Consider the following 26,415-nt stretch of genomic DNA (forward strand, 5'->3'; position numbering starts at 1 on the left):
ACGATTTTTTCGTGTCCGATCTGAGTCCCTTCCAATTGTGGTTTTAAATCAGATATCCGATATCTGGACATCCATCTTATGTCTAAAAACACATTTCCGATTCCCCTTTGAATTCCAAGCGACTACAAGGCGAGGATGAGAATTATTCATAAAGATACACTGTAACCGGTTTCTGTAATTTTAACAGTATCTTACTATATTATGTACAGTAAAATACCGTATACAGTATGTTACTGTAAACAGCAAAGGATTATGAGAAAATATATGGTCACTACTGTAATTCTTCTCTACTGTAAACCCATTTACAGTAGTGAACTTGCCAGCGAAAAACTGAGCAATAGCAAGAGAGATTTCTTTTCAAGTGTTGTTTGACTGTATGGTTGAAGTGGCAGTTCATGCATGGACAAAGTATGTACCAGTAACTCACCAAAAAGGTTAATATATGATTTTTATTTTGTGTTAAACAAACATTTTCAAATGTTTTCACTTATATTAACAGCAAACTAACATTTATCGTTTTGTTTTCGTCGGAATGGTTTGGACTATCGATCGGCCCGGATCTCTGTCACGGTTATAATATTAACTGGTGAGTAAGTTAAGTTCACCTATATTAGCCGAAATATTCTTTAGTTAACACGATAAAAATAATGTTTGTGTGTTCCTCTGCCTCTTTAACATAAGTTAGCTCATCAGGCGTAGTCGTAGGTGAGTGCGATAACCTGATGTTAACCGCAGCAAACTAACGTGGAATACTGAGGTAAGGTGAGATAGACGAAAGCCTTGTTTAAGTGCGTTTTTTAAACAAATTTTCAAGTATATGCTTTAATTTATTTTCAGGTTTGTGATCTGGACAATGTCATGCAATCTGCATCGTTGGAGGTGTGTGTTGGAGCCTTTTCATTGCTGTCATAACGGTGGTGACATCAACTGCTAGGTTAACTTCACCTAAATTAGCCGAAGTAAAGTTATTAAAAAGAAAAGCATAATAAATTTTGTATGTTCTGTCCCCTCTATATCACAACTGATGGCACCAAACACCAAAGGCACAGATCAGATGAAAATCTGGAAAGGTCCAAAGAAAAGTATCAGCCTGAACCACTCAGTGTTTCTCATCAGAGAGCTTGTCAACTTTGACTGGCAAAATTACTGAAATGTAACAACACAAACTGACTTTTACTGTGTTTTATCATTTTAAGGCCTGTTTTGCTTTTCAGTCAGCGTACATTTTTGTCATGCTACAGATACAAATAGTCCCCAGGAGATTAATTCCAAGGACTTTGGTGAGGTTGCCTTTTTTTCTTCTTCAGCTAGTGGCTCCTAAAGGTCAAGATTTGTACCCTGAACAAAATTATAAATGCAACACTTTTGTTTTTGTCCCCATTTTTCATGAGCTGAACTCAAAGATCTAAGACTTTTTCTATGTACACAAAAGGCCTATTTCTCTCAAATATTGTTCACAAATCTGTCTACATCTGTGTTAGTGAGCACTTCTCCTTTGCCAAGATAATCCATCCACCTCACAGGTGTGGCATATCAAGATGCTGATTAGACAGCATGATTATTGCACAGGTGTGCCTTAGGCTGGCCACAATAAAAGGCCACTCTAAAATGTGCCGTTTTATCACACAGCACAATGCCACAGATGTCGCAAGTTTTGAGGGAGTGTGCTAAAATAACCTATCAATTTGAACCGGAGTCGGACCCGGAACAAGATGACAGACCCAAAGCAGCTTGAACAGGACGTTTCTGAATGGTTGGTTAACGTAATGTCACTTTGATCTATCTTTGTGTGTACTGGCAGGGTAGAGTAGTGAGATACGAACGCTATGTGTTTACTGATGTATACTGTTACGTCCTATGAGCGTCTAGGGTTCTTTTAACAGAACGTAACATTTTAAAGAGCGTTTGTCTGGGCCCTGCCACAGCACCACAACAACAAGATTCTTTTTAACTCTTTTAATCGAAGGCTCTTAACATATAACAATTTACTTAGAGTAAAGCTTAAGGGAAGAAACAAAGGCTTCAGAAGGGGGCAATGCCAAAATAATAAACAAAAGCCAGATCTACCTGGTTGATAAATTCTTAATAAGCCTCACAAAGAAAATTAAAATAAATAACAGAAATCTACACTCACTCCCTACCTAGCCACAAAACAGGAGAAAAAGAGGTTACAAAATAAAATGGCGCCCACCTCCCTACAGTTCCCAAGTAACAAAACAAAAGTAAGTAACAATGAACAATCAGGAAAATAACAGCTTTAAATGCTGCTTCCCTCCTGGATGGTAAGCAGGTGCAGCTGGAGACACAATCAGCTACCTGCCAGAAGGAAAGAGTGGGTGGAGCCAAAGGCCAGCAAGGGACAAAACAAAAACAACAAAAAGAGAAACATACCACAGTACCATGTAGCTCACAAAAATATACGTCTTTATTAGTAACAATGCATTAGTTCATTGACAGACTGATGTTACAGCTAATGGTCATGAAAAACTTTTTTTCGGCAAATGTAGGCTTGTCCGTGATGCGTAACGTTATCTATGCAGTGTTAGGTACAACTGTCAGGGCTGAAGCACTAAAATTGTACTGATCTGTTTAAAAAATAACCAGTCTGTGAGACTATGACAGTCATTAGGCACATGAACAACACATACTCAGACAGGAGCTAATACCTTTTTCAATGTTCTCGTTTATAAAGCAGTCTGGTGAGAAATGATTCGCACAAACATGAAAGCATTGACGTTGATTGTGGGGAATATTCCCTTCGAAAACAAAACTCAGCCGCTGCGTCTTCAGCGGTTCGGATTTAGGAACCTCAAAATGACTGCTGTGTTCATTATTACACCCAAGAACAGAACATTTACATTTACATGTACTTTTACTTTTATCCAAAGCGACTTACAAATGAGAACAATAGAAGCAGTTAAACTAACAGTAGGACAACAATATTCAAGTGCTATGGCCCTTCCCAGTTTAATCTAATGCATTTTTTTTTAATAGAAAAGAATAGAATAGAGTAGTAGAGAAAGTGTTAGTATTACTGGATCAAGTGCTGTCGAAAAAGAAGCGTCTTCAGCTGTTTCTTGAAAGTGGCTATGGACTCAGCAGCTCGGGTTGAGTTAGGCAGATCATTCCACCAGCAGGGAACAGTCAAGGTAAAGGTCCGAGAAAGAGATTTTGTGCCTCTTTGAGATGGCACCACAAGACGTCTTTCACTTGCAGAGCGCAAGTTCCTGGATGGCACGTAAGTCCGAAGTAAAGAGTTAAAGTAAAAGGGAGCAGAACCAGTGGGTGTTCTGTAGGCAAACGTCAGTGACTTGAATTTGATGCGAGCAGCAACTGGCAACCAGTGCAATTTTGTGAGGAGAGGAGTGACATGCCCTTTTCGGCTTGTTAAAGACCACTCTAGCTGCGGCGTTCTGGATCAGTTGCAGAGGTTTGACCGTGCAAGCTGGAAGACCAGCCAGGAGAGCGTTACAATAGTCCAGTCTGGATAAAACTAGCGCTTGGACAAGGTGTTGAGTAGCATGTTCTGATAGGAAGGGCCTGATCTTCCTAATGTTGTACAAGGCAAATCTACATGACCGGGCAGAACACCACAATCGCTTAGACGCCATTCTGCTCCAGTGTATCAACAATGGCGGACTATGATGACAGCTCGCTCAGGGCGGGTCTGTGTTGAAACGCTGCTGTCAATTAACAATCATGGGAGGGGCGTCCGACCGTGTGGCGTCACACGGTCAGACAGCTCGATTTGAGACTGGGGAAAACATATAAGGAGACATATAAAAAACACTGGATGGATTTTTATCATTATATGATACAGGCACTGCCAACACACATTTCAGTACAATCAACTTGTAAAAGTGCATGTACCATTATATGACCCCTTTAAGACCCGAGGACCAGATGATGAATGAAGACCAGGAGGATACAGAGATAAAATCAATTGCAGAAAATGTTCCCAAAACATACTGATACTATATACTTTCTCTCAGTGAGAGGTTCAGACAATATTCATCATTTCTACACTCAAAGGATATACATTGCAGAATCCACCGCTTCACCATCGATATTGTGTAGAAACCATGAGAAAATAAAACTTATTTACCTGAAAGTTATGGATCAAAACATTAACTTTTATCACTTGACAGTTTCGGGCAATGCTTTTCATATGAGTGTGTATATTGGATAAACTGGTGAAACTCTTCCCACATGAAGAGCACTAGTGCAGCTTCTCTCCAATATGAATTCTCTCATGAAGTTTCAGGGTTCCTGAACGAGAGAAACTCTTTCCACAGTGTGAGCACTTGTACGGTTTCTCTCCAGTATGAATTCTCTCATGATCTTTCACGTGTCCTGAATGAGAGAAACTCTTTCCACAGTGTGAACACTTGTACGGCTTCTCTCCAATATGAACTCTCTCATGAACTTTCAGGGTTCCTGACCAAGAGAAACTCTTTCCACAGTGTGAGCACTTGTACGGTTTCTCTCCAGTATGAACTCGCTGGTGTTTTTTTAAGTTACTGGATCTAGTAAAACTCTTTCCACAGTGAGAACAATGAGGTCTCACACCAGTATGAATTCTCTCATGCTCTTTCAAAGAACGCAGTACAGTAAAACTCTTTTCACAAAATGAACAGACATGAGCCTTCACACCAGTGTGAACTTTAAGATGCGCTTTAAAGTTTGATTCAAAAACAAATGTTTTATCACACTGATCACAGCTGAATGATCTCACTCCAGAGTGACGGCGCAGATGAATGTTGAGAGTGGTTTTCTGAGTGAAACTCTTTCCACACTGAGTGCATGAGAACGGTTTTTCTCCAGTGTGAATTCTCATGTGCTCAGTTAGGTATCCTTTTCGTAAGAAACTCTTTCCACACTGAGTGCATGAGAACGGCCTTTCTCCAGTGTGAATTCTCATGTGTACATTAAGCCTTGATTTGACTGTGTAACTCTTTCCACACTCAGAGCAAGTGAAAGATCCTTTGACTCCAGTTTTTCCAGCACTTTTCTGTATGAAATTCTTTTCAGTCAGTGTAATGATGTTTCCATCTTCATTTGTAAAATTATGAGGTTTATGAACCTGGTGCTGTTTGTCTTCATTCACTTCCATCAGGTCTAAAACCAACATTAAATTACCAGGGTTCAGTTAGAGACAGAAAAAATAATAAAGAAAATCAGGGAGTCCAAATTTAGCACAAATCTAGTTTACTACTGAGTCTAGTTTTATAATGTTATATGTCAGTTTTCATCTTAATGTTTCTCATCAGTCATTAAAGAGAATGAAAGGAAAAAACCAACCTATTTGTTCCTCTGTATCTTCATCTTTTATTGTGCAGGGTTCTTCTTTAATCTCCATCTTTACAATAGTATGTCCGTAGTTTCTCCTGGAGTAATTCCTCCTGCTTGCTTCTTCTTCTCCTGTGGGAAGATGGGAATATTCCCCAGCATTTAAACTCTCATGAACGGCTGTGGGCCAAAAGGTGGCCAAAAAACAGGGGCCAAAAAACACCCTTTTTGGGAAAAGCTTTTGGCGGAATGATATAATTGTGAATATTAAGGTACTGCAGCTACATAAATGGCCATACAACCCTAAAATTTTGCATGGTGTATCCTGACACATAGGGGAAACTAGCAGAAAAAGATTGGGATTGCTGCCTTTTTGCTGTCAAATATCACCCTCAACATACCCCAAAAGACAAAAAAAAAAAGTTTGTCCGCCTGACAAATTGTCATCAAAAGTGATAATTTTCAAGCATTTTATTATATATATATATCACTGCCTCAAATGTACATGAAAAACTTCCCAAGTTTATAAGCTTCAATTTAAGTCCAGAAAGATGACCTTTCTATCTAGAGGATTATAGCTGGTATAACCAAAGTTCTCCACTGTACCTCAAATCGGAGAAAACAGAACTTTCAAGCATCATCATTCCATATGGGTTCCATAAGTCCACAAAGTCCTCGCAACACAAGGAATAAAGATGACTCTAGTGTGCAGTCTGTTATCAAAAAGCCAACCTTCAATAGAGTAAACGTTAGTAACCTTCTGTACAGGTAAACATTCTTTACAGCCAAATGGCGAAACTAAAATACAGCTCAAACATAAAATAGAAAACAGTTATTTGGTTCTTAGATTTTTTTGCTGCTTATCCATGCTGTACTTCGACTACTGGTCATGTTAGTGTATTGTATTAGTGTAGAATATCAACTCTCAATCATCATTTTCCTCCTCTTCCTCATCATCATCTATATTCGTATGGATTTCATCAGTCAAATCATCTTCATCTGTTTCATGCTCTCCATGATGGTGACCTCAAACGAAAACATTTTCAATAAGACATCAACATCTAAACCTCTGTTAATTCTCAATAAAAACTTCTGTAGACGTGTGACAGAAAATAAAGTCAGTCTGGTAAGTAATATAGTAATATTTATATTCTACACTAATACAATACACTAACATGACCAGTCGTCGAAGTACAGCATGGACAAGCAGCAAAAAGATCTAAGAACCAAATAAATGTTTTCTGTTTTATATTTGAGCTGTATTTTATTCCCCTTATCGGTCAGTCACTCTCTACGTACGTCGTGACCGACTGATAGGAATCTCGCTAGAGAGGCCAATCTACTCCAATCGCAGTGACCGCTCCCCTGCATGCTTCAGCACAAACGAGAGCAGTCCCTAAAAGAGCTTACACTGATAGAACTTGTCTTTATAAAGATGACATTCTATCTGTGTGTTTCTGTGAATGCGGTCGTTACCTGGGATCGCGGGATGGCACCTTTTACTGCCAGAAACCGTTCCGATGGCTCCTCCTCCCTAACCACTCTTGATGGCGTGGCGGCTAAGGGATACACGCGTATCCCGCCAGTGGAGCGGGCCGTTGCTATGCAGCTGTGCCCTAACTCCACTTGGCGCGGAGAACCGTGTCTCCCTTCCCGGGCCTGTAAGTACTCGTCGGACCTAACCGGCAAGGCTTACGCGTGGGGAAGCCGCCTCTGCCGTGCACGCCATGGCGTTGCTGCAGGTCCATCAGGCCAAGGCACTGAGGGAACTGCACAAGGGTGGTCACGACCCACAAGTTCTCCAGGAACTTCGTGCCCCCTCGGCCATCCACTCCACTACAGTGAGTGCAGCCGATGCCCATGTCTTGCGAGCAGAGATCACACTCCTACTGGCGAAGGATGCGATAGAGCCAGTCCCTCCAGCCAATATGAGGTCAGGGCACTACAGTCCTTACTTCATTGTACCCAAGAAAGGTGGTGGGTTCAAAATGCTCATGCAGAAACGCATTTTCAAATGCATCCGTCCCCAAGATTGGTTTGCAGCGATCGACCTGAAGGACGCGTACTTTCATGTCTTGATTCTTCCTCGACAGAGGCCATTTCTGCACTTTGCGTTTGAGGGTTGAGCATATCAGTACAAGGTCCTCCTTCGGGCTGTCCCTGTCTCCCCGTGTCTTCACGAAAGTCACGGAGGGGACCCTTGTTCCCATGAGAGAACTCTCACGCTCAGGCACTCTCTTCTCGGTATGGAGTTGGATTCGGTCGCACAGACAGCGCGCCTCACAGATTAACGCGCTCAGTCGGTGCTAAACTGCTTGAACACCTTCAAAGGCAGGATGGCGGTCCCACTGAAATTCTTTCAGCGGCTGCTGGGGCATATGGCAGCGGCAGCAGCGGTAACTCCACCCGGGCTGCTCCATATGAGATCGCTTCAGCACTGGCTTTATGGCCGAGTCCCGAGATGGGCGTGGCATCACGGCACTCACCGGGTGACAATCACACCGGCATGCCGCCAGACCTTCAGCCCGTGGTCAGACCCCTAGTTCCTGCGGGCAGGAGTCCCCTTGGAACAGGTGTCCAGGCATGCTGTGGTGTTCACAGATGCCTCCGCGAATATGCATTCCCCCCAGTGAGCCTACTTGCACATACCCTGTGCAAAGTCAGGGAGGACGAGGAGCAGGTCCTTCTGGTGGCCCCCTATTGGCCCACCCAGACCTGGTTCCCAGAACTCATGCTCCTCGTTACAGTCCCTCCCTGGCCCATTCCTCTGAGGAAGGACCTTCTGACTCAGAGACGGGGCACCCTATGGCACCTGTGTCCGGACCTCTGGAAACTCCATCTCTGGTTCTAGGTGACTTACCCCCAGAGGTACTTAACACCATCACTTATGCACGGGCGCCGTCCACGAGACGTGTGCCTTGAAGCGGAACCTGTTCGTCGAGTGGTTTTCTTCTCGCTGAGGGGACCCCCAAAGATGTTCGATAGGGTCCGTGCTTTCCTTCTTACAGCAAGGGTTGGAGCGAAGGCTGTCTCCCTCCACCCTCAAAGTACATGCTGCCGCTATTTCGGATTATCACGACCACATAGATGGCAAATCAGTTGGAAAGCACGACCTGGTCATCAGGTTCCTTAGGGGGGCGAGACGGTCAAACCCTCCTCGTCCCCCCTCCATACCCTCTTGGGACCTTTCCCTGGTGCTTCAAGCTCTTCAGGATGCTCCCTTTGAGCCTTTGCAGTCAGCAGACTTAAAGCTTCTCTCTTTGAAGACTTTGCTGCTGATTGCACTGGCCTCTATCAAAAGGGTAGGGGGCCTGCAAGCATTTTCGGTTGACGAATCGTGCCTAGAGTTCCGGCAGGGTGACAACCATGTTGTACTGAGACCCCGGCCTGGCTATGTGCCCAAGGTTCCTACCACTCCCTTCAGAGATCAGGTGTTAGGCTGGGTTCCATATGTGTGACCCTACGGGGATTCCATATGTGTATACTTCCATGGCTGCTCCTAATCGAAGCCCTGTGTCTTTCCCTTGGGCTAAGTTACCCAATATTCATATGCAGTACAACCTTCGGGCTAGTCCATATGTATTTTTCCACATAACTCCCTCGAAGAAAGTGGCTTCCGCAGCGTTCCCCTTCCATAGAAAGGACACGCTTTCCCAGTGTTATCCAATAATCTCATTGTATGGGTTATCACAGAACAACAGTGACAGATACGCTCTGTGTAAGCCCTTTACTATCATCTGTCCCGGCAAGAAGGGGAACAGGCTTACACCGGGCGCTGGATGGGGTGCAGCAGCTGTAGTGCTTTGGTAGGGATTCCTATCAGTCGGTCACGACATACGTAGAGAGTGACCAACCGATAAGGGAACGTCTCAGTTGACATACATCCCATCGTCACATCTGCTGCTGCCCGCCGGGGCAGCCAGCTTACCAGGCTTACCAGATTCCTATCAGTCGGTCACGACATACGTCTCCGTTTCTTCCCTCAGGGAACGAGGGTTACCATATGTAACCGAGACGTTTCGCCATTTGGCTGTAAATAATGTTTACCTGTACAGAAGGTTACTAACGTTTACTCTATTGAAGGTTGGCTTTTTGATAACAGACTGCACACTAGGGTCATCTTTATTCCTTGTGTTGCGAGGACTTTGTGGACTTTAATAAATCTCACATTTGGTTAATTGATTTTGTGTGAATGTACCCAATGTTGCACCCTGACCCCAGTACACCTAGGGCAGGGCTATTCAATTCAATCATCTCCATCTGGCCCAAAGGCACCCCAACCTCCCTCCGCCTCTTTTCCTGGCGGTGTGGCTACATTTGGTTAGATATGCCAGTGACTGTAGTGGCGCGTTCAGCTGTACGCCTATACACACGGTGCGTACCATGAGTGTTCCGACTAACCTGAGAAACTTGTTCAGTCCGAATATTTCAGCAGTTATTATGTGTGTCCAGTATTTCTGTCGACTGAACCAGTGATACCAATCATTTGTGAATGGTGCGAATCTTTTGTTCGATCTTTGGTTCAATTATTTCCTTTCCATGAATTGGCCAAATGCGCTTGCATAATGGTCTGAAACAATTCAGATTCGTTCGGACCACTCTGTCACTGAATCATCTGAAGCTGTTTCTCGGTCAGTAACAAAAAATATAGAACAAATAGCACTGTTTTCAGTTTAGTTTCAGTTCAACTCACAGTTTAGTTTACTTTGAACTGCGCATCACCGCCCAGTGGATAACGGAACGGAAGCTTAAAGGAGTTGCGTTTACTCCCGGTTCTGGACACTATTATTAAACAGCATTGCGACATCCAGTGAGAAGTGGTTCAATTCGACACACCTCTGTTACAGACCACAAATCACTCAATGATTTAACTAGTTTTAAATCAGATGAAGCAGCCTCAACATTCCCAACACGACTGATGAGGTCATTGGGAGTCACAGGATGCAGAAACACTGTGCCATGAACGAAGTTAGAAGACTTTAAATCCCCTAATCACCAGCTTTACAAACATTTACCATGAATATACTGTAGTAATTTACTATGGTTTGGGCAGAAATGTGGAATATTTATACTGAATACTATCTTATAGTCATTTATATTGCAGTAGATTAATTAGGTAGGTAGAGGAATATCCAATTCATTTTGTGTATAGTTTTTACCTGTGTTTAGGCATTTTGTTATACAGTGGTAGTGAGTGAGTAGCCATGCATAGTTTAACCTGTGGTTATCAAGTCTCACTGTCAGAATATTTTCATTAAAGCCTATAATAATTATGAATAAAATAATTCTTACCAATAGCTATGATCTTGTATAATTCATATTTTTCTACATAGCTGTCAATAAGTTATTTATTAAAGACTCATACATCTGCATACTGTTGGGTACCACATTTCCAAGTAAATACAATACTTGTTTAGGTTTACTTTAGCTTATTTATTGATACTGTTATGTTTCAATAAGTAATAAATAATGTTTCAATAAATAAGCTAAACCCACCGGCCCTCCTCAACATTCCGATTTAATAATCCGGCCCTCGAATGAAGCTAATTGAATAGCCCTGACCTATGGGCATAACATTACTCACTTTTCATGCAATTCACTTCATATAGTATAGCAGTACATAAGTCAAGTCTCAACTCTTGTTTAAGACATTGTTCATATGCAAAAAATATGCTTAATCCAATATGGAATGGTGATGCTTGAAAGTTCTGTTTTCTCCGATTTGAGGTACAGTGGAGAACTTTGGTTATACCAGCTATAATCCTCTAGATAGAAAGGTCATCTTGGACTTAAATTGAAGCTTATAAACTTGGGAAGTTTTTCATGTACATTTGAGGCAGTGATATATATAATAAAATGCTTGAAAATGATCACTTTTGATGACAATTTGTCAGGCGGACATACATTTTTTTGTCTTTTGGGGTATGTTGAGGGTGATATTTGACAGCAAAAAGGCAGCAATCCCCAGAATCTTTTTCTGCTAGTTTCCCCTATGTGTCAGGATACACCATGCAAAATGTTAGGGTTATATGGCCATTTATGTAGCTGCAGTACCTTAATATTCACAATTATATCATTCTGCCAAAAGCTTTTCCCAAAAAGGGTGTTTTTTGGCCCCTGAGACCAAACGGGGCTGAGTTGGGGGTGGTCGTTATCAACTTATGATGGCCCAAGGTATAAGATAATAGGAAATAATAGTGAAAAAAAGGTAGCAAAAAACATCCTGAGTAGTGGACCTGGCTTATGGCCTATATGTCCCCTTCCCTCGCTCACTTCTATTCTTCTCCTAGACTCGGATGTGTGTCATTGCTCCGGTTGCTCGAGCGCCTCTGCTGGCGGATAAAAGGAAATGCGTCGCGCTAAAGTGAAAGTGAAAGTTACTAATTCAAAGAGATGCCATGGTATTCTAGCCGATCTCGAAAAGTTAAACTTCGTAATGAAATTTAATAGATGTTTATCTGTGTGATTTTTCACGTGCACATTATTGTTTCCTTTATGGAACTCTCTGATGAATCAGAAAAAGAAAAAAATATATCATAATTTAGGAAATCATATAGTTTGATTTGTTTATCATGATTATTATTTGAAATGTATGTTTAATGCTTTCCTTTTATTAAACTTGACGCCTCAATGTAGCTGACTTAGGGTGACCAATAGACATACATGTAGCGCGAATGTCTCAGTTAAAGTGAGTCATTTTTTTAAATCTTGGTTAAACATCTTGCAGAAGGGACATGTTGTATAGCAGTTTATTTCGTTTGCATTGTATTGGGATTTACGACTTCTTGATACATGGTGGTACAGGACGATACGTGTATGTGCCCACAACCAAGGTGTGAAACCATGAAAGCTAGATATGTTTGTGTCTTGTTTGTCTGCTTTGATGTGATATACTATGAAAAGAGGAACTTAGCTCTGTTCCAATAAGCAACTGCATAAGAGGGAGATCAATTTCTGTAAAGGTCAGTCTATCCTTGAACTCGACCTGGCTCCTTTTGCAATTTTATCTTTTTAAAGAGAGATCTCTCAACTACTTAATTTTCTTTAGGCAAGAATATTATACTTAGAGTGTGACATATTTCATTTAGAAATATTACAAGTGATTTTAACTGTTCATTCATGTTATGTTTCTTTATTAAACTTTTAATCCTGATTATGGATGAAATAATCAAGGGACCCCCATTCGAGCTGTTACAAACGGATGCTATCGCTTCAGCATTCGCCTCTATGGGCCTGCAATGCGGCAAGCGTCCCAACTTGGGTATCAGAACATGTCGCTGCGCATATCATAGCACGGAGAGATTGGATTGGTTACCCATAGCGTATAGCTACACAATACTTGTTCCCTTATCACAGGGAACCGAGGCTACGTCAGTAACAGAGTCATTCCTGCCCTGTCAGTCGTTATTCTGCGGCGCACCTTATCTCACTTCATTATAGAGCTGGTCAGGGACGTCGTTAGGCCTATTTTAGGGGGGCTGAAGCTACCCCAAAATGTTCCTAAGCCCCCCTAAATTATAATAAGAACAACAATAACAATTCGATTTATCAATAACCATATCCTCATTCACATTTAGACGCAACAAATGATATATCCAGCTACAAAAAATAGCCGAAAAGTCGGAAGTTGGACAGTGCAAAGAGTCGTAACAGAGCTGCCAACTCTCACGCATTCACCGTGAGACACACACAATTGACACTTTTCACACGCTCTCACGCCACACATCCATTTTCTCACGAAATTTTCTCCAAAATCGTGAAGCAAAGAGGACACGGAGACCAACAGACTAGACAGAGCAGGTTACTTATGATATAAAAGAATCTCAACTCTCAGATTCTGTCAATTTTATTTACGAAATTCAAACAATAAATACCGTTTTGGCGTTTGTAAATGTTACGTGACAGATCCTTAGCGCACGTGAACTGATCATCTCTACTAGCTAATAGTAAAAAAACACGAACACTGTTGAAAGATACAGTAGTAGGCTACAACTTACCGAAATGTATATTCCTCATACAAAATATCGATCAATCAGTGTTTTTTATCAGCGTGAAGAGGTCAATAACATAGCTGGAGAACAATTATGTTACATTTACCTCAGGAAAGCCATTTAATGACCACAATAGGCTATAGCACGTTAGTTGGCAAGAAAAAAAGAGCTATAGAGAGTAATTAGCTAAATATGTGTTCTATATTACATATTTATTATATTTTTAATTATATCATTAAATAAAGTTGTTATTATAAAAAAAAAACGCATTATATTTAATTTAAGTTATTTTTAACCTTAAATAATACTGCCAGCTGATAGGGCTCTCTGTATGTTTACCACATTAGGTGAGTTGTTTTTTTTTCTTGAGAAAAATGAACACCTACCTTGTGTAGCCTACCTAATATTTATCCAAATGAGTCAATATTAAATCAAAATACAATAATTTAATTGAATTGAAATAATAAAAAAGCGTAGCTTACCAGAAATTGTATTCTTATGATTGCTCTGAACATTTCTGACTAAGTTCAACAAGCATTAAATTACTTATTCATAAACTTAAAAAAATAATTAATAAATGTAGGTGTGACAGGGTTGAGACTAGGGTAACAGGGTTGAAGATGGTAACGGGGTTGAAGAGACAAATACAGCTAAACATATACAGTACATAGCTGTTTTTTACTCAAATTCACTGTAAGATTTTCTTACAAAAGTTACACAAAAAACCCCTGGGGGCTAAGCCCCCCCCGTCATCCAATCCTAGTGACGTCCCTGGAGCTGGTAAGTCCCGCCCCTTCCGCTAACCCCACTGGACCTCTAGGTTGAAAAATCGTCAATGCAAGTGAATGTGAGAAAATAATTATTTTCTGGTCCCGTTTGAATTGTGCCATGAATGTGAACATATGTTGTCTGTGAATTTTTTATATAATTTTTCATGTTACGAGTTTGACAGTATATTGTATGATTCTTTGTTTAGCAGTTGTGGAAAAGACATAACGAGAAAGACTACATGTCGCCTATGTGACGTCACCCCATAACACATTTTCCCTCCACTTGTCAAATCACGGTGCTAATGCTGCGATAATCTCTGGAGACAGATCGAGTTACCTGTGTGTTTTGTACCCAAATGTCAACATTCAAACCAAATGGGCTGTTCTTTCTTCAGATTCCCGTCTGATGTAAAAACTAGTTGTAGTCCACAAAGTGCTCTCACACAAAGTCTAACCGTATCAAACTTCTACCCGCTAAATTGTAGCATTCTTCACACGAAAAATTTGATTAAAAATTCACAGACAACATATGTTCACATTCATGGCAAAATTCAAACGGGACCAGAAAATAATTATTTTCTCACATTCACTTGCATTGACGATTTTTCAACCTAGAGGTCCACTTGGGGTTAGCGGAAGGGGCGGGACTTACCAGCTCTATAGGGGCATTGCTGGGAAAGACAGAGCCTGAGCACACAGTGCTCGCATTCTCCGTGTTCATTAGTTTACGATCTGTCTATCTATCTAATAATATAATATAATAATAATATGTTATTAGATAACTGTTATACATAGAGAGTAAACAGTATATGAAAAGGTATTAGCGTTTGCCGTGTGGTGGATGTCCAGTGTTGCTGGCTGAGCAGAAATACATAATCATGTTTCGCTGGGTCCCCTCAAAGTTGCGCTGGATTTTTTTCCTCAGCGTAAAGGTTAAGAGGCTATTCAGATCAATCACTGTTCATGTTCGTAAAGTTAGTGTCTAGAGTAAATATATAGGCTATAATCTGTGTGTTTACACAGCCTTTTTAAAAATTGCGGGTGGCCTCGGTAGTAATCAACACCGAATATTCGAGGCTTCGGTAGTAATCAACACCGAATATTCGAGGCTTCGGTAGAAATCAACACCGAATATTCGAGGCTTCGGTAGTAATCAACACCGAATATTCGAGGCTTCGGTAGTAATCAACACCGAATATTCGAGGCTTCGGTAGTAATCAACACCGAATATTCGAGGCTTCGGTAGTAATCAACACCGAATATTCGAGGCTTCGGTAGTAATCAACACCGAATATTCGAGGCTTTGGTAGTAATCAACACCGAATATTCGAGGCTTCGGTAGTAATCAACACCGAATATTCGAGGCTTCGGTAGTAATCAACACCGAATATTCGAGGCTTCGGTAGAAATCAACACCGAATATTCGAGGCTTCGGTAGTAATCAACACCGAATATTCGAGGCTTCGGTAGTAATCAACACCGAATATTCGAGGCTTCGGTAGAAATCAACACCGAATATTCGAGGCTTCGGTAGTAATCAACACCGAATATTCGAGGCTTCGGTAGTAATCAACACCGAATATTCGAGGCTTCGGTAGTAATCAACACCGAATATTCGAGGCTTCGGTAGTAATCAACACCGAATATTCAAGGCTTCAGTGGGGCTTAACATATTCTAATCTCTAATAAAGGCATCTCTGTCTGTCTGTCTGTTTGCATTTTGATTAGGTCGAGAACCGTTCATCTAAACAAGTCCACTAGGTGTGTTGCTGTGGACCCAAGGGACGGGCAGTGTCGCATTTAATGAAATATGGACACGTTCAGAATTGATAAACTTTTAATAAACTACAGAACAGCGTAAGTCAGAAGCGGCGCACCTCACGCGAGCCGGTAAACTTGACAACCGCATTGCCGGTTTTGTATTATGTTTTGCGATCTGGTCTCCCGATTATCAGCGAATTTAACAATATTCCATTGGACATCGAATATCTTGTTTCTTTTCCCAAATCTTAACTCATGTCTCGCCCATTTTCGTAGGGGATCATAAACGTTTCTTCCTTTGGTTCCCTTTTAATTTGTCCAACAGCAATTGTTCTACTTTACCACAGTAAAAATACGAATATAATAGGCCTGATTCTTTTTTGCTTGCACATCAAATTCTATTTGTTCTTCATCTTTTACTCTGCAGGGTTCTTCCTTAATCTCCATCTTTACAATAGTATGTCAGTAGTTTCTCCAGGAGTAATTCATCCTGCCTAAACATTCATTAAACATTCATAAACATCATTGCATTACACCAAAATCCCTTGCTTTTGCATCATCATGGTACAATATTATACTTATAACTCAATGTAATAAACAAGTTAGGTCAAAAGTAGTCAGATTACATTACCTTAAATGTGGAATGTAAAGGATTACGTTACCAACTACAATTTGTGTCATAATTGGAATCAGTAATGGACTACAAATTGTAAATGATCTACCCAGCACAGGTTAAATGTTATAAAAATATATTGGAAAGAGATATTTACAATATATGAATGTTATTAGATTTTGAATAGTTTTCTATTAGAAATTCTATTTACTGACTTTTTACCATATTGCTGATAAAATACCATGTTATTTTAGTTTTAGTTTACCTTTTAAACAACTAGATGGCAGCTGATTTTCCCACAGACACGGACCAGTTTTTATATTTAACTTGATCGTCTCAGTAGTGCATATATTAGTCAAAGTCCATATTTTGAGAAGGAATATAAATTGAAAAACAAAAACACAAAAACATCTGGCTCACTTTTTAATTCAATTCACATTTATTTGTATAGCGCTTTTTACAATACATTTTGTTTCAAAGCAGCTTTACAGAAAATGCAACCATGTCTACATTACAATTTAGATTGATCTGTTATCAGAGGTGACAGAGTCAAAGTTATGCATTTCATAAATGTACATATACAAATCATGCAGTTAGCTAACAATGTAAAAAAAACTTGATTTGTGTTCAGAAGATGAACGAAAGACTTACGGGTTTGGAACGACATGAGGGTGAGTAAATAATGACAGTCTTCATTTTTAGGTGAACTATCCCTTTTAAGTTTTTCTCGTTGTAACAATTTTGATGTAATACAATGTAAGTTGCAATAGATACAACAAATGACATTAAAAATAATAATCATAAAAAGTGCATCACCTCTTAACAGCCAGACAAACAAACTAAATTTGTACACCATATGGATGAAGATACTTAGTTTTACTATATTTACTAAGTCAAGTCAAGTCATCTTCATTTATATAGCGCTTATAACAATGTAGATTGTTCCAAAGCGGCTTTAATAGGAAATTAAAGTAACAGAGATTGTTTTGACTTTATAGCAGCTCTAGAAAAAAAAAGCATTCCTACAAAACTTTTGCCAATTTCCAGTGTTGAACAAACAACTTCAATCTTCACCACTAAACTGAACAAATGTCTCACTTTAATTATGTTACTATGTTGTGAGCAATTCCAGCTTTTGCTTTATTAGAATTATATTAAGGTATTTACTTGAAAGTGATGGATCTGATCATGAACTTTGCTTTCTAGACAATGTTAGAATCCCACATTGTACGGATTCTCTCCAGGATGAACTCTCTCATGCAGGCACGTGCACACATAGACATCAAAGGGGGCTTGAGCACCTGCCCTTTTTATTCCTGGAGAGAAAGTGCCCTTTTTTCTGGGGTGCTTTTTTTCTATTTTTGAAAAATAATATATATTCCTGTTTGCGCACAGCTTCCCTGTCAAACAAATATATTTATTGAATTAATTAATAATAATTTAGCCGTAAATAAAATGACCCACATGATGACCTTTCACCTCATTCCTCACGCTGCACGCACATTTTTTTTTATTTCGCGCGGCTATGCGCACTACCAGAGGATGTCTTCAAATCTGCGGCTGCTGGTAAGTGGCGTTTCATTCTCAGCGAAGTGATTTTGATGTTCGTTTACTTATTATTATTTTACAAGGACGACGTGAAGAGAGCATGCAGAGATGTTGTTTATATTGCTGTGTGTATCGTTAGGCTATAGAAGTAACTGTTTTCCTGAATGCCATCAAGATTGAAACCGAGACTGATTTCATAGCAGGTCAATAAACAAATAGTTAAAATTTAGTCACTTACATTTTAGACGCAATGACTATTTTTGTTCTGTTTCAGCAGCGAAAATAGTTCCAAACAAAGATCACTGCAGAACCATAACGCATCTCAGAGCAACACTTGTTGCATTACTGAATGATTCAGCATTTTGAACGAATCGGTTGAGTCAAAGATTCAATTACCCATTCATAAACTGCCTCATTCTGAATAAATCAGCCGTTTGAATGAATCGTTTGAATGAATGACTCAATGACTCGCTCATTAAGACGGTCGCCTGCCGCCTCCTACTGGCGGTTTAGTTTTATAAAGTATCATTCTTTTCAACATTCCTTATTTGTATATTCAAAAATATTTAAAATAATCCAAATTAATACAGTTATAATTTTTCAATGTTAATTATTTAATTTGATTGGTAACAGAGAGTGTCTTATTATTTTAATTGAATATATTGATCAAATTTGAGAATTTGAAATGAAAGATGGAGCATACATTTAATAAAATTAGTGGAAAAATGCCCTTTTTAAAAGGTACAAAAAATTAGTGTTTTCAAAGTGATGAAACATTGACAATTTAAGTTTGAAGGGAGAAAAGCCTCTGTTTAGGCTATTAAGGAAATGTAATTTTGCCAAAAGAAGAACTTTTATTTTAAATAAATGTTCGTTTTAAATCAGCCTACTTCAGTGTGATATGTTACCATATTTTCATGCTTAACACTGAGAATTTGAATAATTGTAATGTGATGATCAGATGCAGATATCTAAATCAAAGAATATGGGCGGTTTTGCGGATGGATTATTTATTTTTAACAGTGGATTCGGGTGACTCAAAGTGCACCAGATTAATGAATTTATCTTTAAAACGTACAAAATTTTCTTACGGGGGGGCATGCCCCCGGACCCCCCTACAGATACCAAGCTCCACCAACAAAAATAATGTGGGAAACACATTAGGCTATATGATGATCTACAAAAAAATACTCATTTAATTATTATTAAAATACATTATTAGGATTTTTACCACCTCCGCCTCATTTTGAGGCTGTAAAAACCCTGTTACTGTATTTTGATCACAGCCCTATTTAAAGCCTTGTTCCATGTGCCCCCTTTTATACTTTGAGCACCTGCCCCTCCAGAGGTCTCTGCACGGCCCTGCTCTCATGAGTGGCCAGATGAAATAAAGTTCTTCCCACAGTCTCACACCAGTATGAATATGCTCATGCATTTTTAAAGACTGTAGTGGTGACATTTTTTTCCCCACAAAAAGAACAAAAGTTTCAGCCACATGAATGTAACGAGGTTCAGATTCACGGAAATCTTAAGTCGTAAGAATATTCCTAAGTGAAATTTTTATAAATAAGATATATAAATTCATTAAACATCTTACATTTGGGGATTTAAAGGGATAGTTCACCCAAAATATTAACATTAGCTCATGATTTACTCACCCTCAAGCCATCCTAGGTGTATATGACATTCTTTTTTAGATGAATACAATCGGAGTTATATATATTTTTTTTAAATGTCCTGGCTCTTCGGCAGTGAATGGTTGTTTCTGTTTTGAAGTCCATTAAAAGCGCATCTATTCATGATTAAAGTGCTCGACATGGCTCTGGGGGGTTAATAAAGGCCTTCTGAAGTGAAGCGATGCGTTAGTGTAAGAAAAATATCCCAATTTAAAACTTTATCGACTACAATAACTAGCTTCCGGCAGACGGTCGTACGCATCGAATTACAGCGAAAGAGTAACACTTTTGCCCGACGCACAACGTATTTGACCCGACGCACAACGTAATATAAATTTTATTTATATAGCACATTTAAAAACAATCGTAATTGACCAAAGTGCTTCACAAGATCCAACAAAAAAAAAAAAAAAAAAAAAAAAAAAAAAAATTATTATACAGACAATATCACACAAAGTACAAACAAAATAAGATAGGTCAAGGTCAAGATATCAAAGCTCAACTAGAATTGAAAGCCAAAGCATAGTAATGCGTCTTAAGCAAGGACTTGAATGTTTCAGTAGTCTGAGCTTTCCTTACATGAATTGGTAGACTATTCCAGATATTCGGAATTTTTAAGGAGAAATGTCAGAAGAGCTTGAGTTTGTTGACCAGCCCTGTTTGTTTGAAGCGTCAAAGCTTACGCTACTCCTACATCCTACACCATACATCGTCAAGTGTTACTCTTTCGGCGCAAGACGACTTGCTTACGGCCGTCTGCCGTATTATTTTAGGGGTACAAATCAGGGGATGAAATCAGGCTAGGAAATATGCCTTTTATTTCTAAATTATAACAAATTTTGATCTAAAAAACATACTAACATTATAAGGGCACTCCAGGAAACATTATAAAATAATAAAATAATCCATTCTACGGCACCTTTAAAAATGGATATTTTAGGATATCTAAGTCCACTAAAGGAGGGAGGGCGTTTTCACATTTAGCTCCTAAACTCTGGAATGACCTTCCTGATATTGTTCGAGGCTCAGACTCGCTGTCCCAGTTTAAAACTAGATTAAAGACGCATCTCTTTAGCCAAGCATTCACATAATACTACAGTTGAATCAGATCAAATGCATTAATATTATGAACAGCAGCTATGCTAATTATTTCCCATCTGCTTTTCTGTTGTTATCTCGGGACGCTAGTCAGCTAGAGTTCGTCAGCTCCAGTTTGTATCCAGCCTCTCATAGAAACCTCAGATGCCCCAACACCCGTGAAGAGACGACTCAACGCTGGCGATATGTTATGCCCTAAATTAATACATGATTAACTAAATGTATTTTTTCTATGTACATCTCTGAAATGCACTTTCTGTAAAGCTGCTTTGAAACAATATGTATTGTGAAAAGCGCTATACAAATAAATTTTAATTGAATTGAATATTTTTCTGACACGAACTCATCGCTTCGATTAAGAACATTCTTAAGAAGCTCTTTTGGGAATACAAAGTATTCGTATCTTTTTTCTTAAGTTAGAAAATAAGAAGAAATAAACACCACAAGTGTGACAATGTGCCATTTTGTACAAAATAAAAGTTTTTCAAAACAAAATTCCTGGTGAAAAATTAAAGTAGACTAGTGTGATCAACAGTGCCAATTTTCTTCAGATTTTATTTAATATTTCCAAAATTATTCAAAAATAATGTTTTTTTTACTCAAAAAATTAGATGCCTACTCTCAAATAAATGAGGCCTACGATTAAACAGATGCAAACAGAAATATAAAACCAGTCCTAATTGAAAGAGAATAAAAATAATTTTTTATTATCAATCACTCCACCGGCCTCACACTGTTCTCTCGGCCCCGCACTGCTTGCCACATTTAATTTTAAAGTTTGTAAGTGTTCTTACAGTTTGATGCCACAACAAATGTTTATCACAATGATCAAAGATTAACAACTCTCTAGTTGATCTTTGACAGAGCTTTTGAAAGTAAAACACTTTCCACACTAATTGCATATGAATGTTTTTTCTCCAGTGTGAATTCTCATGTGCGTATTAAAGTGTCCTTTCTGAATGAAACTCTTTCCACATAGAGTGCATGTATAGGGCCTTTCTCCAGTGTGAGATCTCAGGTGGAAATTTAAGCTTTCTTTGTGACTGAAACTCTTTCCACACTGAGAGCATGTGAACGGCTTTTCTCCAGTGTGAATTCTAATGTGCACGTTTAAGTTTCCTTTGTTATTGAAACTCTTTCCACAATGAGTGCAAATGAACGGTTTTTCTCCAGTGTGAGTCCTCATGTGCAAATTTAAGCTTTCCTTGTGAATGAAACTCTTTCCACACTGAGAGCAAGTGAACGGCTTTTCTCCGGTGTGAATTCTCATGTGTACATTTAGGCTTCTTTTGTGAATGAAACTCTTTCCACACTGAGTGCATGTATAAGGCCTTTCTCCAGTGTGAATCCTCATGTGCTCATTAAAGTGTCCTTTCTGGGTGTAACTCTTTCCACACTCAGCACATTTGAACGGCCTCTCCCCAGTGTGAATTCTCATGTGCACATTTAATTTTTTTTGATGCATGTAACCCTTTCCACACTCAGAACAGGTGAAAAAATCTTTGATTCCAATTTTTTTAGCTCGTTTCTGTGTGAAATTCTTTGCAGTCTGTGAAATTACAGCGTTTCCATCTTCATTTAGGAAATAAGGTTTTTGAAAATGATGCCATTTGTCTTCTTTCACTTCCCAAAATCCAATTAATGAAAGACAAAAGAGAAAAATCAGAAATATAGGCGTGCCTCTATTGAGCAAAAATCAAGTTCACTATTAAGTAGTATCTTGATCTAAATATATTTTTATATGTCAGTTTTCATCTTATATGTTCGTCATCAATCATTAAAGAGAATGAAGGAAAACACCAACCTATTTGTTCCTCTGTATCTTCATCTTTTATTCTGCAGGGTTCTTCCTTAATCTCCATCTTTACAATAGTATGTCCGTAGTTTCTCCTGGAGTAATTCCTCCTGCCGGCTTCTTCTCCTCCTGTGGGAAGATGGGAATATTCCCTTAGCATTACTCATGAATTGCTTTACTGAAGGTATGAATTATGGTTGTTGCTCATTTAGCAGATGCTTTCAATCAATTTTACAATTACAATATAAATTTTTTTTGAGGCAGTGTCACAACCAGTAAAGTGAAATTCCTGGAATCGTTCATTGCAACAACATAACTTCTGACCCTGTCAGTTAGTAATTGTGATGTGATAAATATAATAAAAAGCATTTACATTTACAATATTAACAAATAACATTAAACATTTACATGAATGAAAGCATTCAGTGTAGACGAGCATCATAAACATACATATAGCGTTCTTGCTAGCAGACATTTCATGATTAAGGAAATAGTTTTATTTACATAAAAAAAAAAAATCAGTTTTATTTGTTTCTTACATCAGAAAAACAAACTCATCTGTCACACTCAGTTAAAGTAAAAAGTGCCTCAGAATAAAGTTCTGATCTCACTTCATAAAAAGAGTCATATCTTCTGACTTGGTCAAAAAAAATACATTTTAACAAGGGAAATTTCTATTTTGTGCCCGACGTTTAATTACACATTTTAAATAGAAAATTCTAGTCACCAGAACGTATAAAAAATTAGTCATTTTTTGATAATCATGAATACACGTATGTACGTAAATGGAATGTTCTTGGTTATCTTATAAGCTTAAGAGTTTTACAGGCAACTTTGTGAGTTGATCTTAATTTGATGGTAATTAAATTACCAGCATGAAATTACCAAGTACCAATACATAACTGGTAGGCTAGTTTGTATGTTAGCTGGGCTAAGCCAGCACCCCCACTTTTGAAAAAATCCCAAGAAATGGCATACCCAAACTAAAACAGATACAGGTCATGAACCCTTTGCACTAAAAGCATTATTACGGCCTCATTTGAAAGCAGACACTTGGCAGTTTATTGTAAAGTCAGAATTAAATTGTCATAATGAAAAAAATTGTTATAAATAGCTTTCAAAGTTTTGTTATTAGAAATGTATTTTTATGAAATATCTTTATAAAATTTAAGTGTCATGTGATTATATTTTGAGAAGACTCTAAAATGCTAAATGGTGTTTATTGCCATTTTCTAAGCATCCATTCAGTGTATTGTCTCTATTGTTTTGTGGTGCAAACGAGTCCCATTCAGTTTCAGTCTCCCATGCACACATTCACATTCTCCGACCTGGTTATGGCTCTAATTATTCTTTTCTTTTGTCTTCATTATAATTACTGATGACTTTCTATTCATACTTGTTTAATCCCTCATTTATTTAAATCAAAATTCTCACTTCACCTTCTTTGAAAATGTATCAAATGCCCTTCTTGAAAAAAGAAACATTTCAATGAGCATTACTATTAAAATAATTACTACTAAAATAACAGATTTGCTCAGATAGGTGACGGGTGCATCTTAGGGCTAGATAACATGTTAGCTTAGCACACCATCAATACACGACAATTTATAAGATTGAAACCATGTTTTTACTCCAAATTTACTTTTTAATGCAAGACGAGTGTTTTAAATAACCTTCCGTGACCTGATAAGGCTTCGGATAATAATAAAAAAAATCACACAGAAAATATATTATTTTATAATAATCTGCACATTGATAAAGACATTGCATTATAAACATACCCTATTGTTCTGAAAATACTCGACATGGCATGAAGAACACAGATAAACCACACACCTGTATTGTGTTTATTGTCTCCAAAAAGTCTCTATCTGGATGTTACAGCGATCTCTGGAAGCCTTGTTTATGTAAAGGAGTTCCTGGAATGTCACATAATATGCCTGTTCATCACAAGTGCCATTTGTGCACTAAATGTGCATATAGCGCCCTATGTACATCACAGTATCCAGTGCTCATAATGATTACATCGGCACATTTTGGGTAAAAATGAATAAAAATGATTCCTCTCTATAGAAATCTGACGTAAGCACATGAGAATCTATCAATATTTCTCCAAATCTGCAAAATTTTGAGGTACAAGCTCTGAGGGACGTTGTTTTGTCAAGCGGTTTCATGACGACCGTACTGGAGGTTTTTTTCCTTAATGGATCTGGATGCTGCTAACCCTCATAATTCATATTGGGTATCGACTTTTTTCATTTTCATAACTCCTGACACACATTAGCCTAAGACATATCTGCCACTAGTTTCTCAGATTAAAATAGAGGTCAAATACTGAAGCTTGAGTCTTAAATCTTTTTATTGATGTATAGTTTGCCAAGGTAATATAATCTAACAGTAACTTTGAACTAACTTAAACAAAGAACGATTCAGTGCATCAGCGTCCTCTTAAACATAAATGCTATAGTTATATGAAGATAAGCCTATATAGGAATGCTTTGCAACCACTATTTTTCTATTTATTTACATAGTTTATTTAGATTATATAAATAAGGCATTTCTTAGACAAGTTAAACTTCTGAAGGAAAGACTAGAAACATTCCCAATGTGTAAATCAATACTTTTTAGGTCTGAAATGTTGAAAACTGCTGCATTAATGTTTGTTTGTTTTTGCACATCTCACACAATTACAAATTACATTGTCTGACGAATAACGTAAATGACACTAAAAATGACTTTTTACCGGTAAAACCTACCAGTGCTTCAGATTCTATAATAGCAGATGGTGGAAGTATTTTGTTTTGGGCGAGAGGGTGAACATGATTATTGTTCAAGAGCCTAAATTCCAGCGACGCAAGAAAACATGCACTCTATCTGAGTGAAGACGTGAGGAGAAAGTAAAGTCGTATTTCACTAGTGTACAGTTTCAATTCGTTAGGATTACCAGAGTCAGATATTTCAGTAGCCTCGAAGGCATTTTTGATTCACTACAATGAACCGACTCTTAAGAGTCATATGTTCGTGAATCGGACACTGGTCGAACTCATGTACACACAGTCAGATTTAGATTTCTCCCAATAAATGACTAGATAAATGTACTTACAGTCTGAAACAGCAAAGCGCAGTTTTACTAACTAAAGATGGCTTCAACAAACGTAGGTGGTTGAAATGAAAACAAATGCCACCGCCTCCTCCTTCTTCTTCTTGTTTTTTTACGGCGGCTAGCAACTAGTTTTTTCGGTTCATTACCGCCACCTTTTGCTCTAGAGTGTGGAATAGAGTTTATATTCTATGTTTCAGCCCTGTCTCCCTAATGAAATCAAATAATTCTTTACTATTTATTTCACTTGACCATTTTATTAAAACATTAAAATGAAATTCATGAATTCCATTTTTCTTCATTTCTCCTATCATTTTGTTCCTTTCTTGTTCATACTTGATACATTCAAGAATCACAGGTAATTTCTTTAAAACTGAAACTGAGTTGGAACAAATTAAAACATTTCCAGGTTTATGTTCCTCGCAATGCTAAGGGTATTGCCGTCATTGAGACACCAAAATGGTTTGATGTTCACTTTATTCCACTGATCCTGAATTTAAAAAAGTAGCCCAAGTTATATTTTAATAAACTTATATTTTATTGAGTTTTTCTAACAAGGTTTAACAAGGCCCTCAATGGCCCAGTGGAACACCACAAGTGTAACTCTGTGCCATTTTGTACAAAATAAAAGTTTTTCAAAACAAAATTCCTGGTGAAAAATTAAAGTAGACTAGTGTGATCAACAGTGCCAATTTTCTTCAGATTTTATTTAATATTTCCAAAATTATTCAAAAATAATGTTTTTTTTTTTTTACTCAAAAAATGTGATGCCTA

General features: G+C 38.3%; 3 protein-coding genes across 3 annotated transcripts in view; all 3 read right to left on the reverse strand.

The window, feature by feature from the left end:
• The window catches only part of LOC307144915 (uncharacterized protein), a 262,913-nt gene that overhangs the window by 54,186 nt on the left and 182,312 nt on the right, over nucleotides 1-26,415 (reverse strand). The gene's annotated exons all lie outside the window — the stretch shown is intronic.
• The window catches only part of LOC307144903 (uncharacterized protein), a 258,364-nt gene that overhangs the window by 32,272 nt on the left and 199,677 nt on the right, over nucleotides 1-26,415 (reverse strand). The gene's annotated exons all lie outside the window — the stretch shown is intronic.
• On the reverse strand, nucleotides 1,736-25,747 carry LOC307144907 (uncharacterized protein). Its single transcript, XM_079847636.1, has 5 exons — nucleotides 25,645-25,747; nucleotides 24,378-24,460; nucleotides 22,551-22,670; nucleotides 5,302-5,421; nucleotides 1,736-5,118 (listed from the first exon to the last, which is right to left on the reverse strand). The coding sequence occupies exons 3-5, from the start codon at nucleotides 22,606-22,608 to the stop codon at nucleotides 4,220-4,222; spliced, it is 1,077 nt and encodes a 358-aa protein (XP_079703762.1). The 5' UTR covers nucleotides 22,609-22,670; nucleotides 24,378-24,460; nucleotides 25,645-25,747; the 3' UTR covers nucleotides 1,736-4,219.

The sequence above is a fragment of the Squalius cephalus genome, assembly GCF_949319135.1.
Source record: "Squalius cephalus genome assembly, chromosome: 17".
In the NCBI taxonomy this organism is placed as follows: domain Eukaryota; kingdom Metazoa; phylum Chordata; class Actinopteri; order Cypriniformes; family Leuciscidae; genus Squalius; species Squalius cephalus.

Bases quoted from the DNA above. Each gene is read 5' to 3' on its own strand.
- LOC307144907 (XM_079847636.1), bottom strand. From the start codon at position 22,608: ATGGAGATTAAGGAAGAACCCTGCAGAATAAAAGATGAAGATACAGAG. The intron at 5,422-22,550 runs GTTGGTGTTTTC...ATCTTCCCACAG, and splicing joins AGATACAGAGGAACAAATAG to GAGAAGAAGAAGCAAGCAGG. The intron at 5,119-5,301 runs GTTGGTTTTTTC...TGTTGGTTTTAG, and splicing joins AGATACAGAGGAACAAATAG to ACCTGATGGAAGTGAATGAA.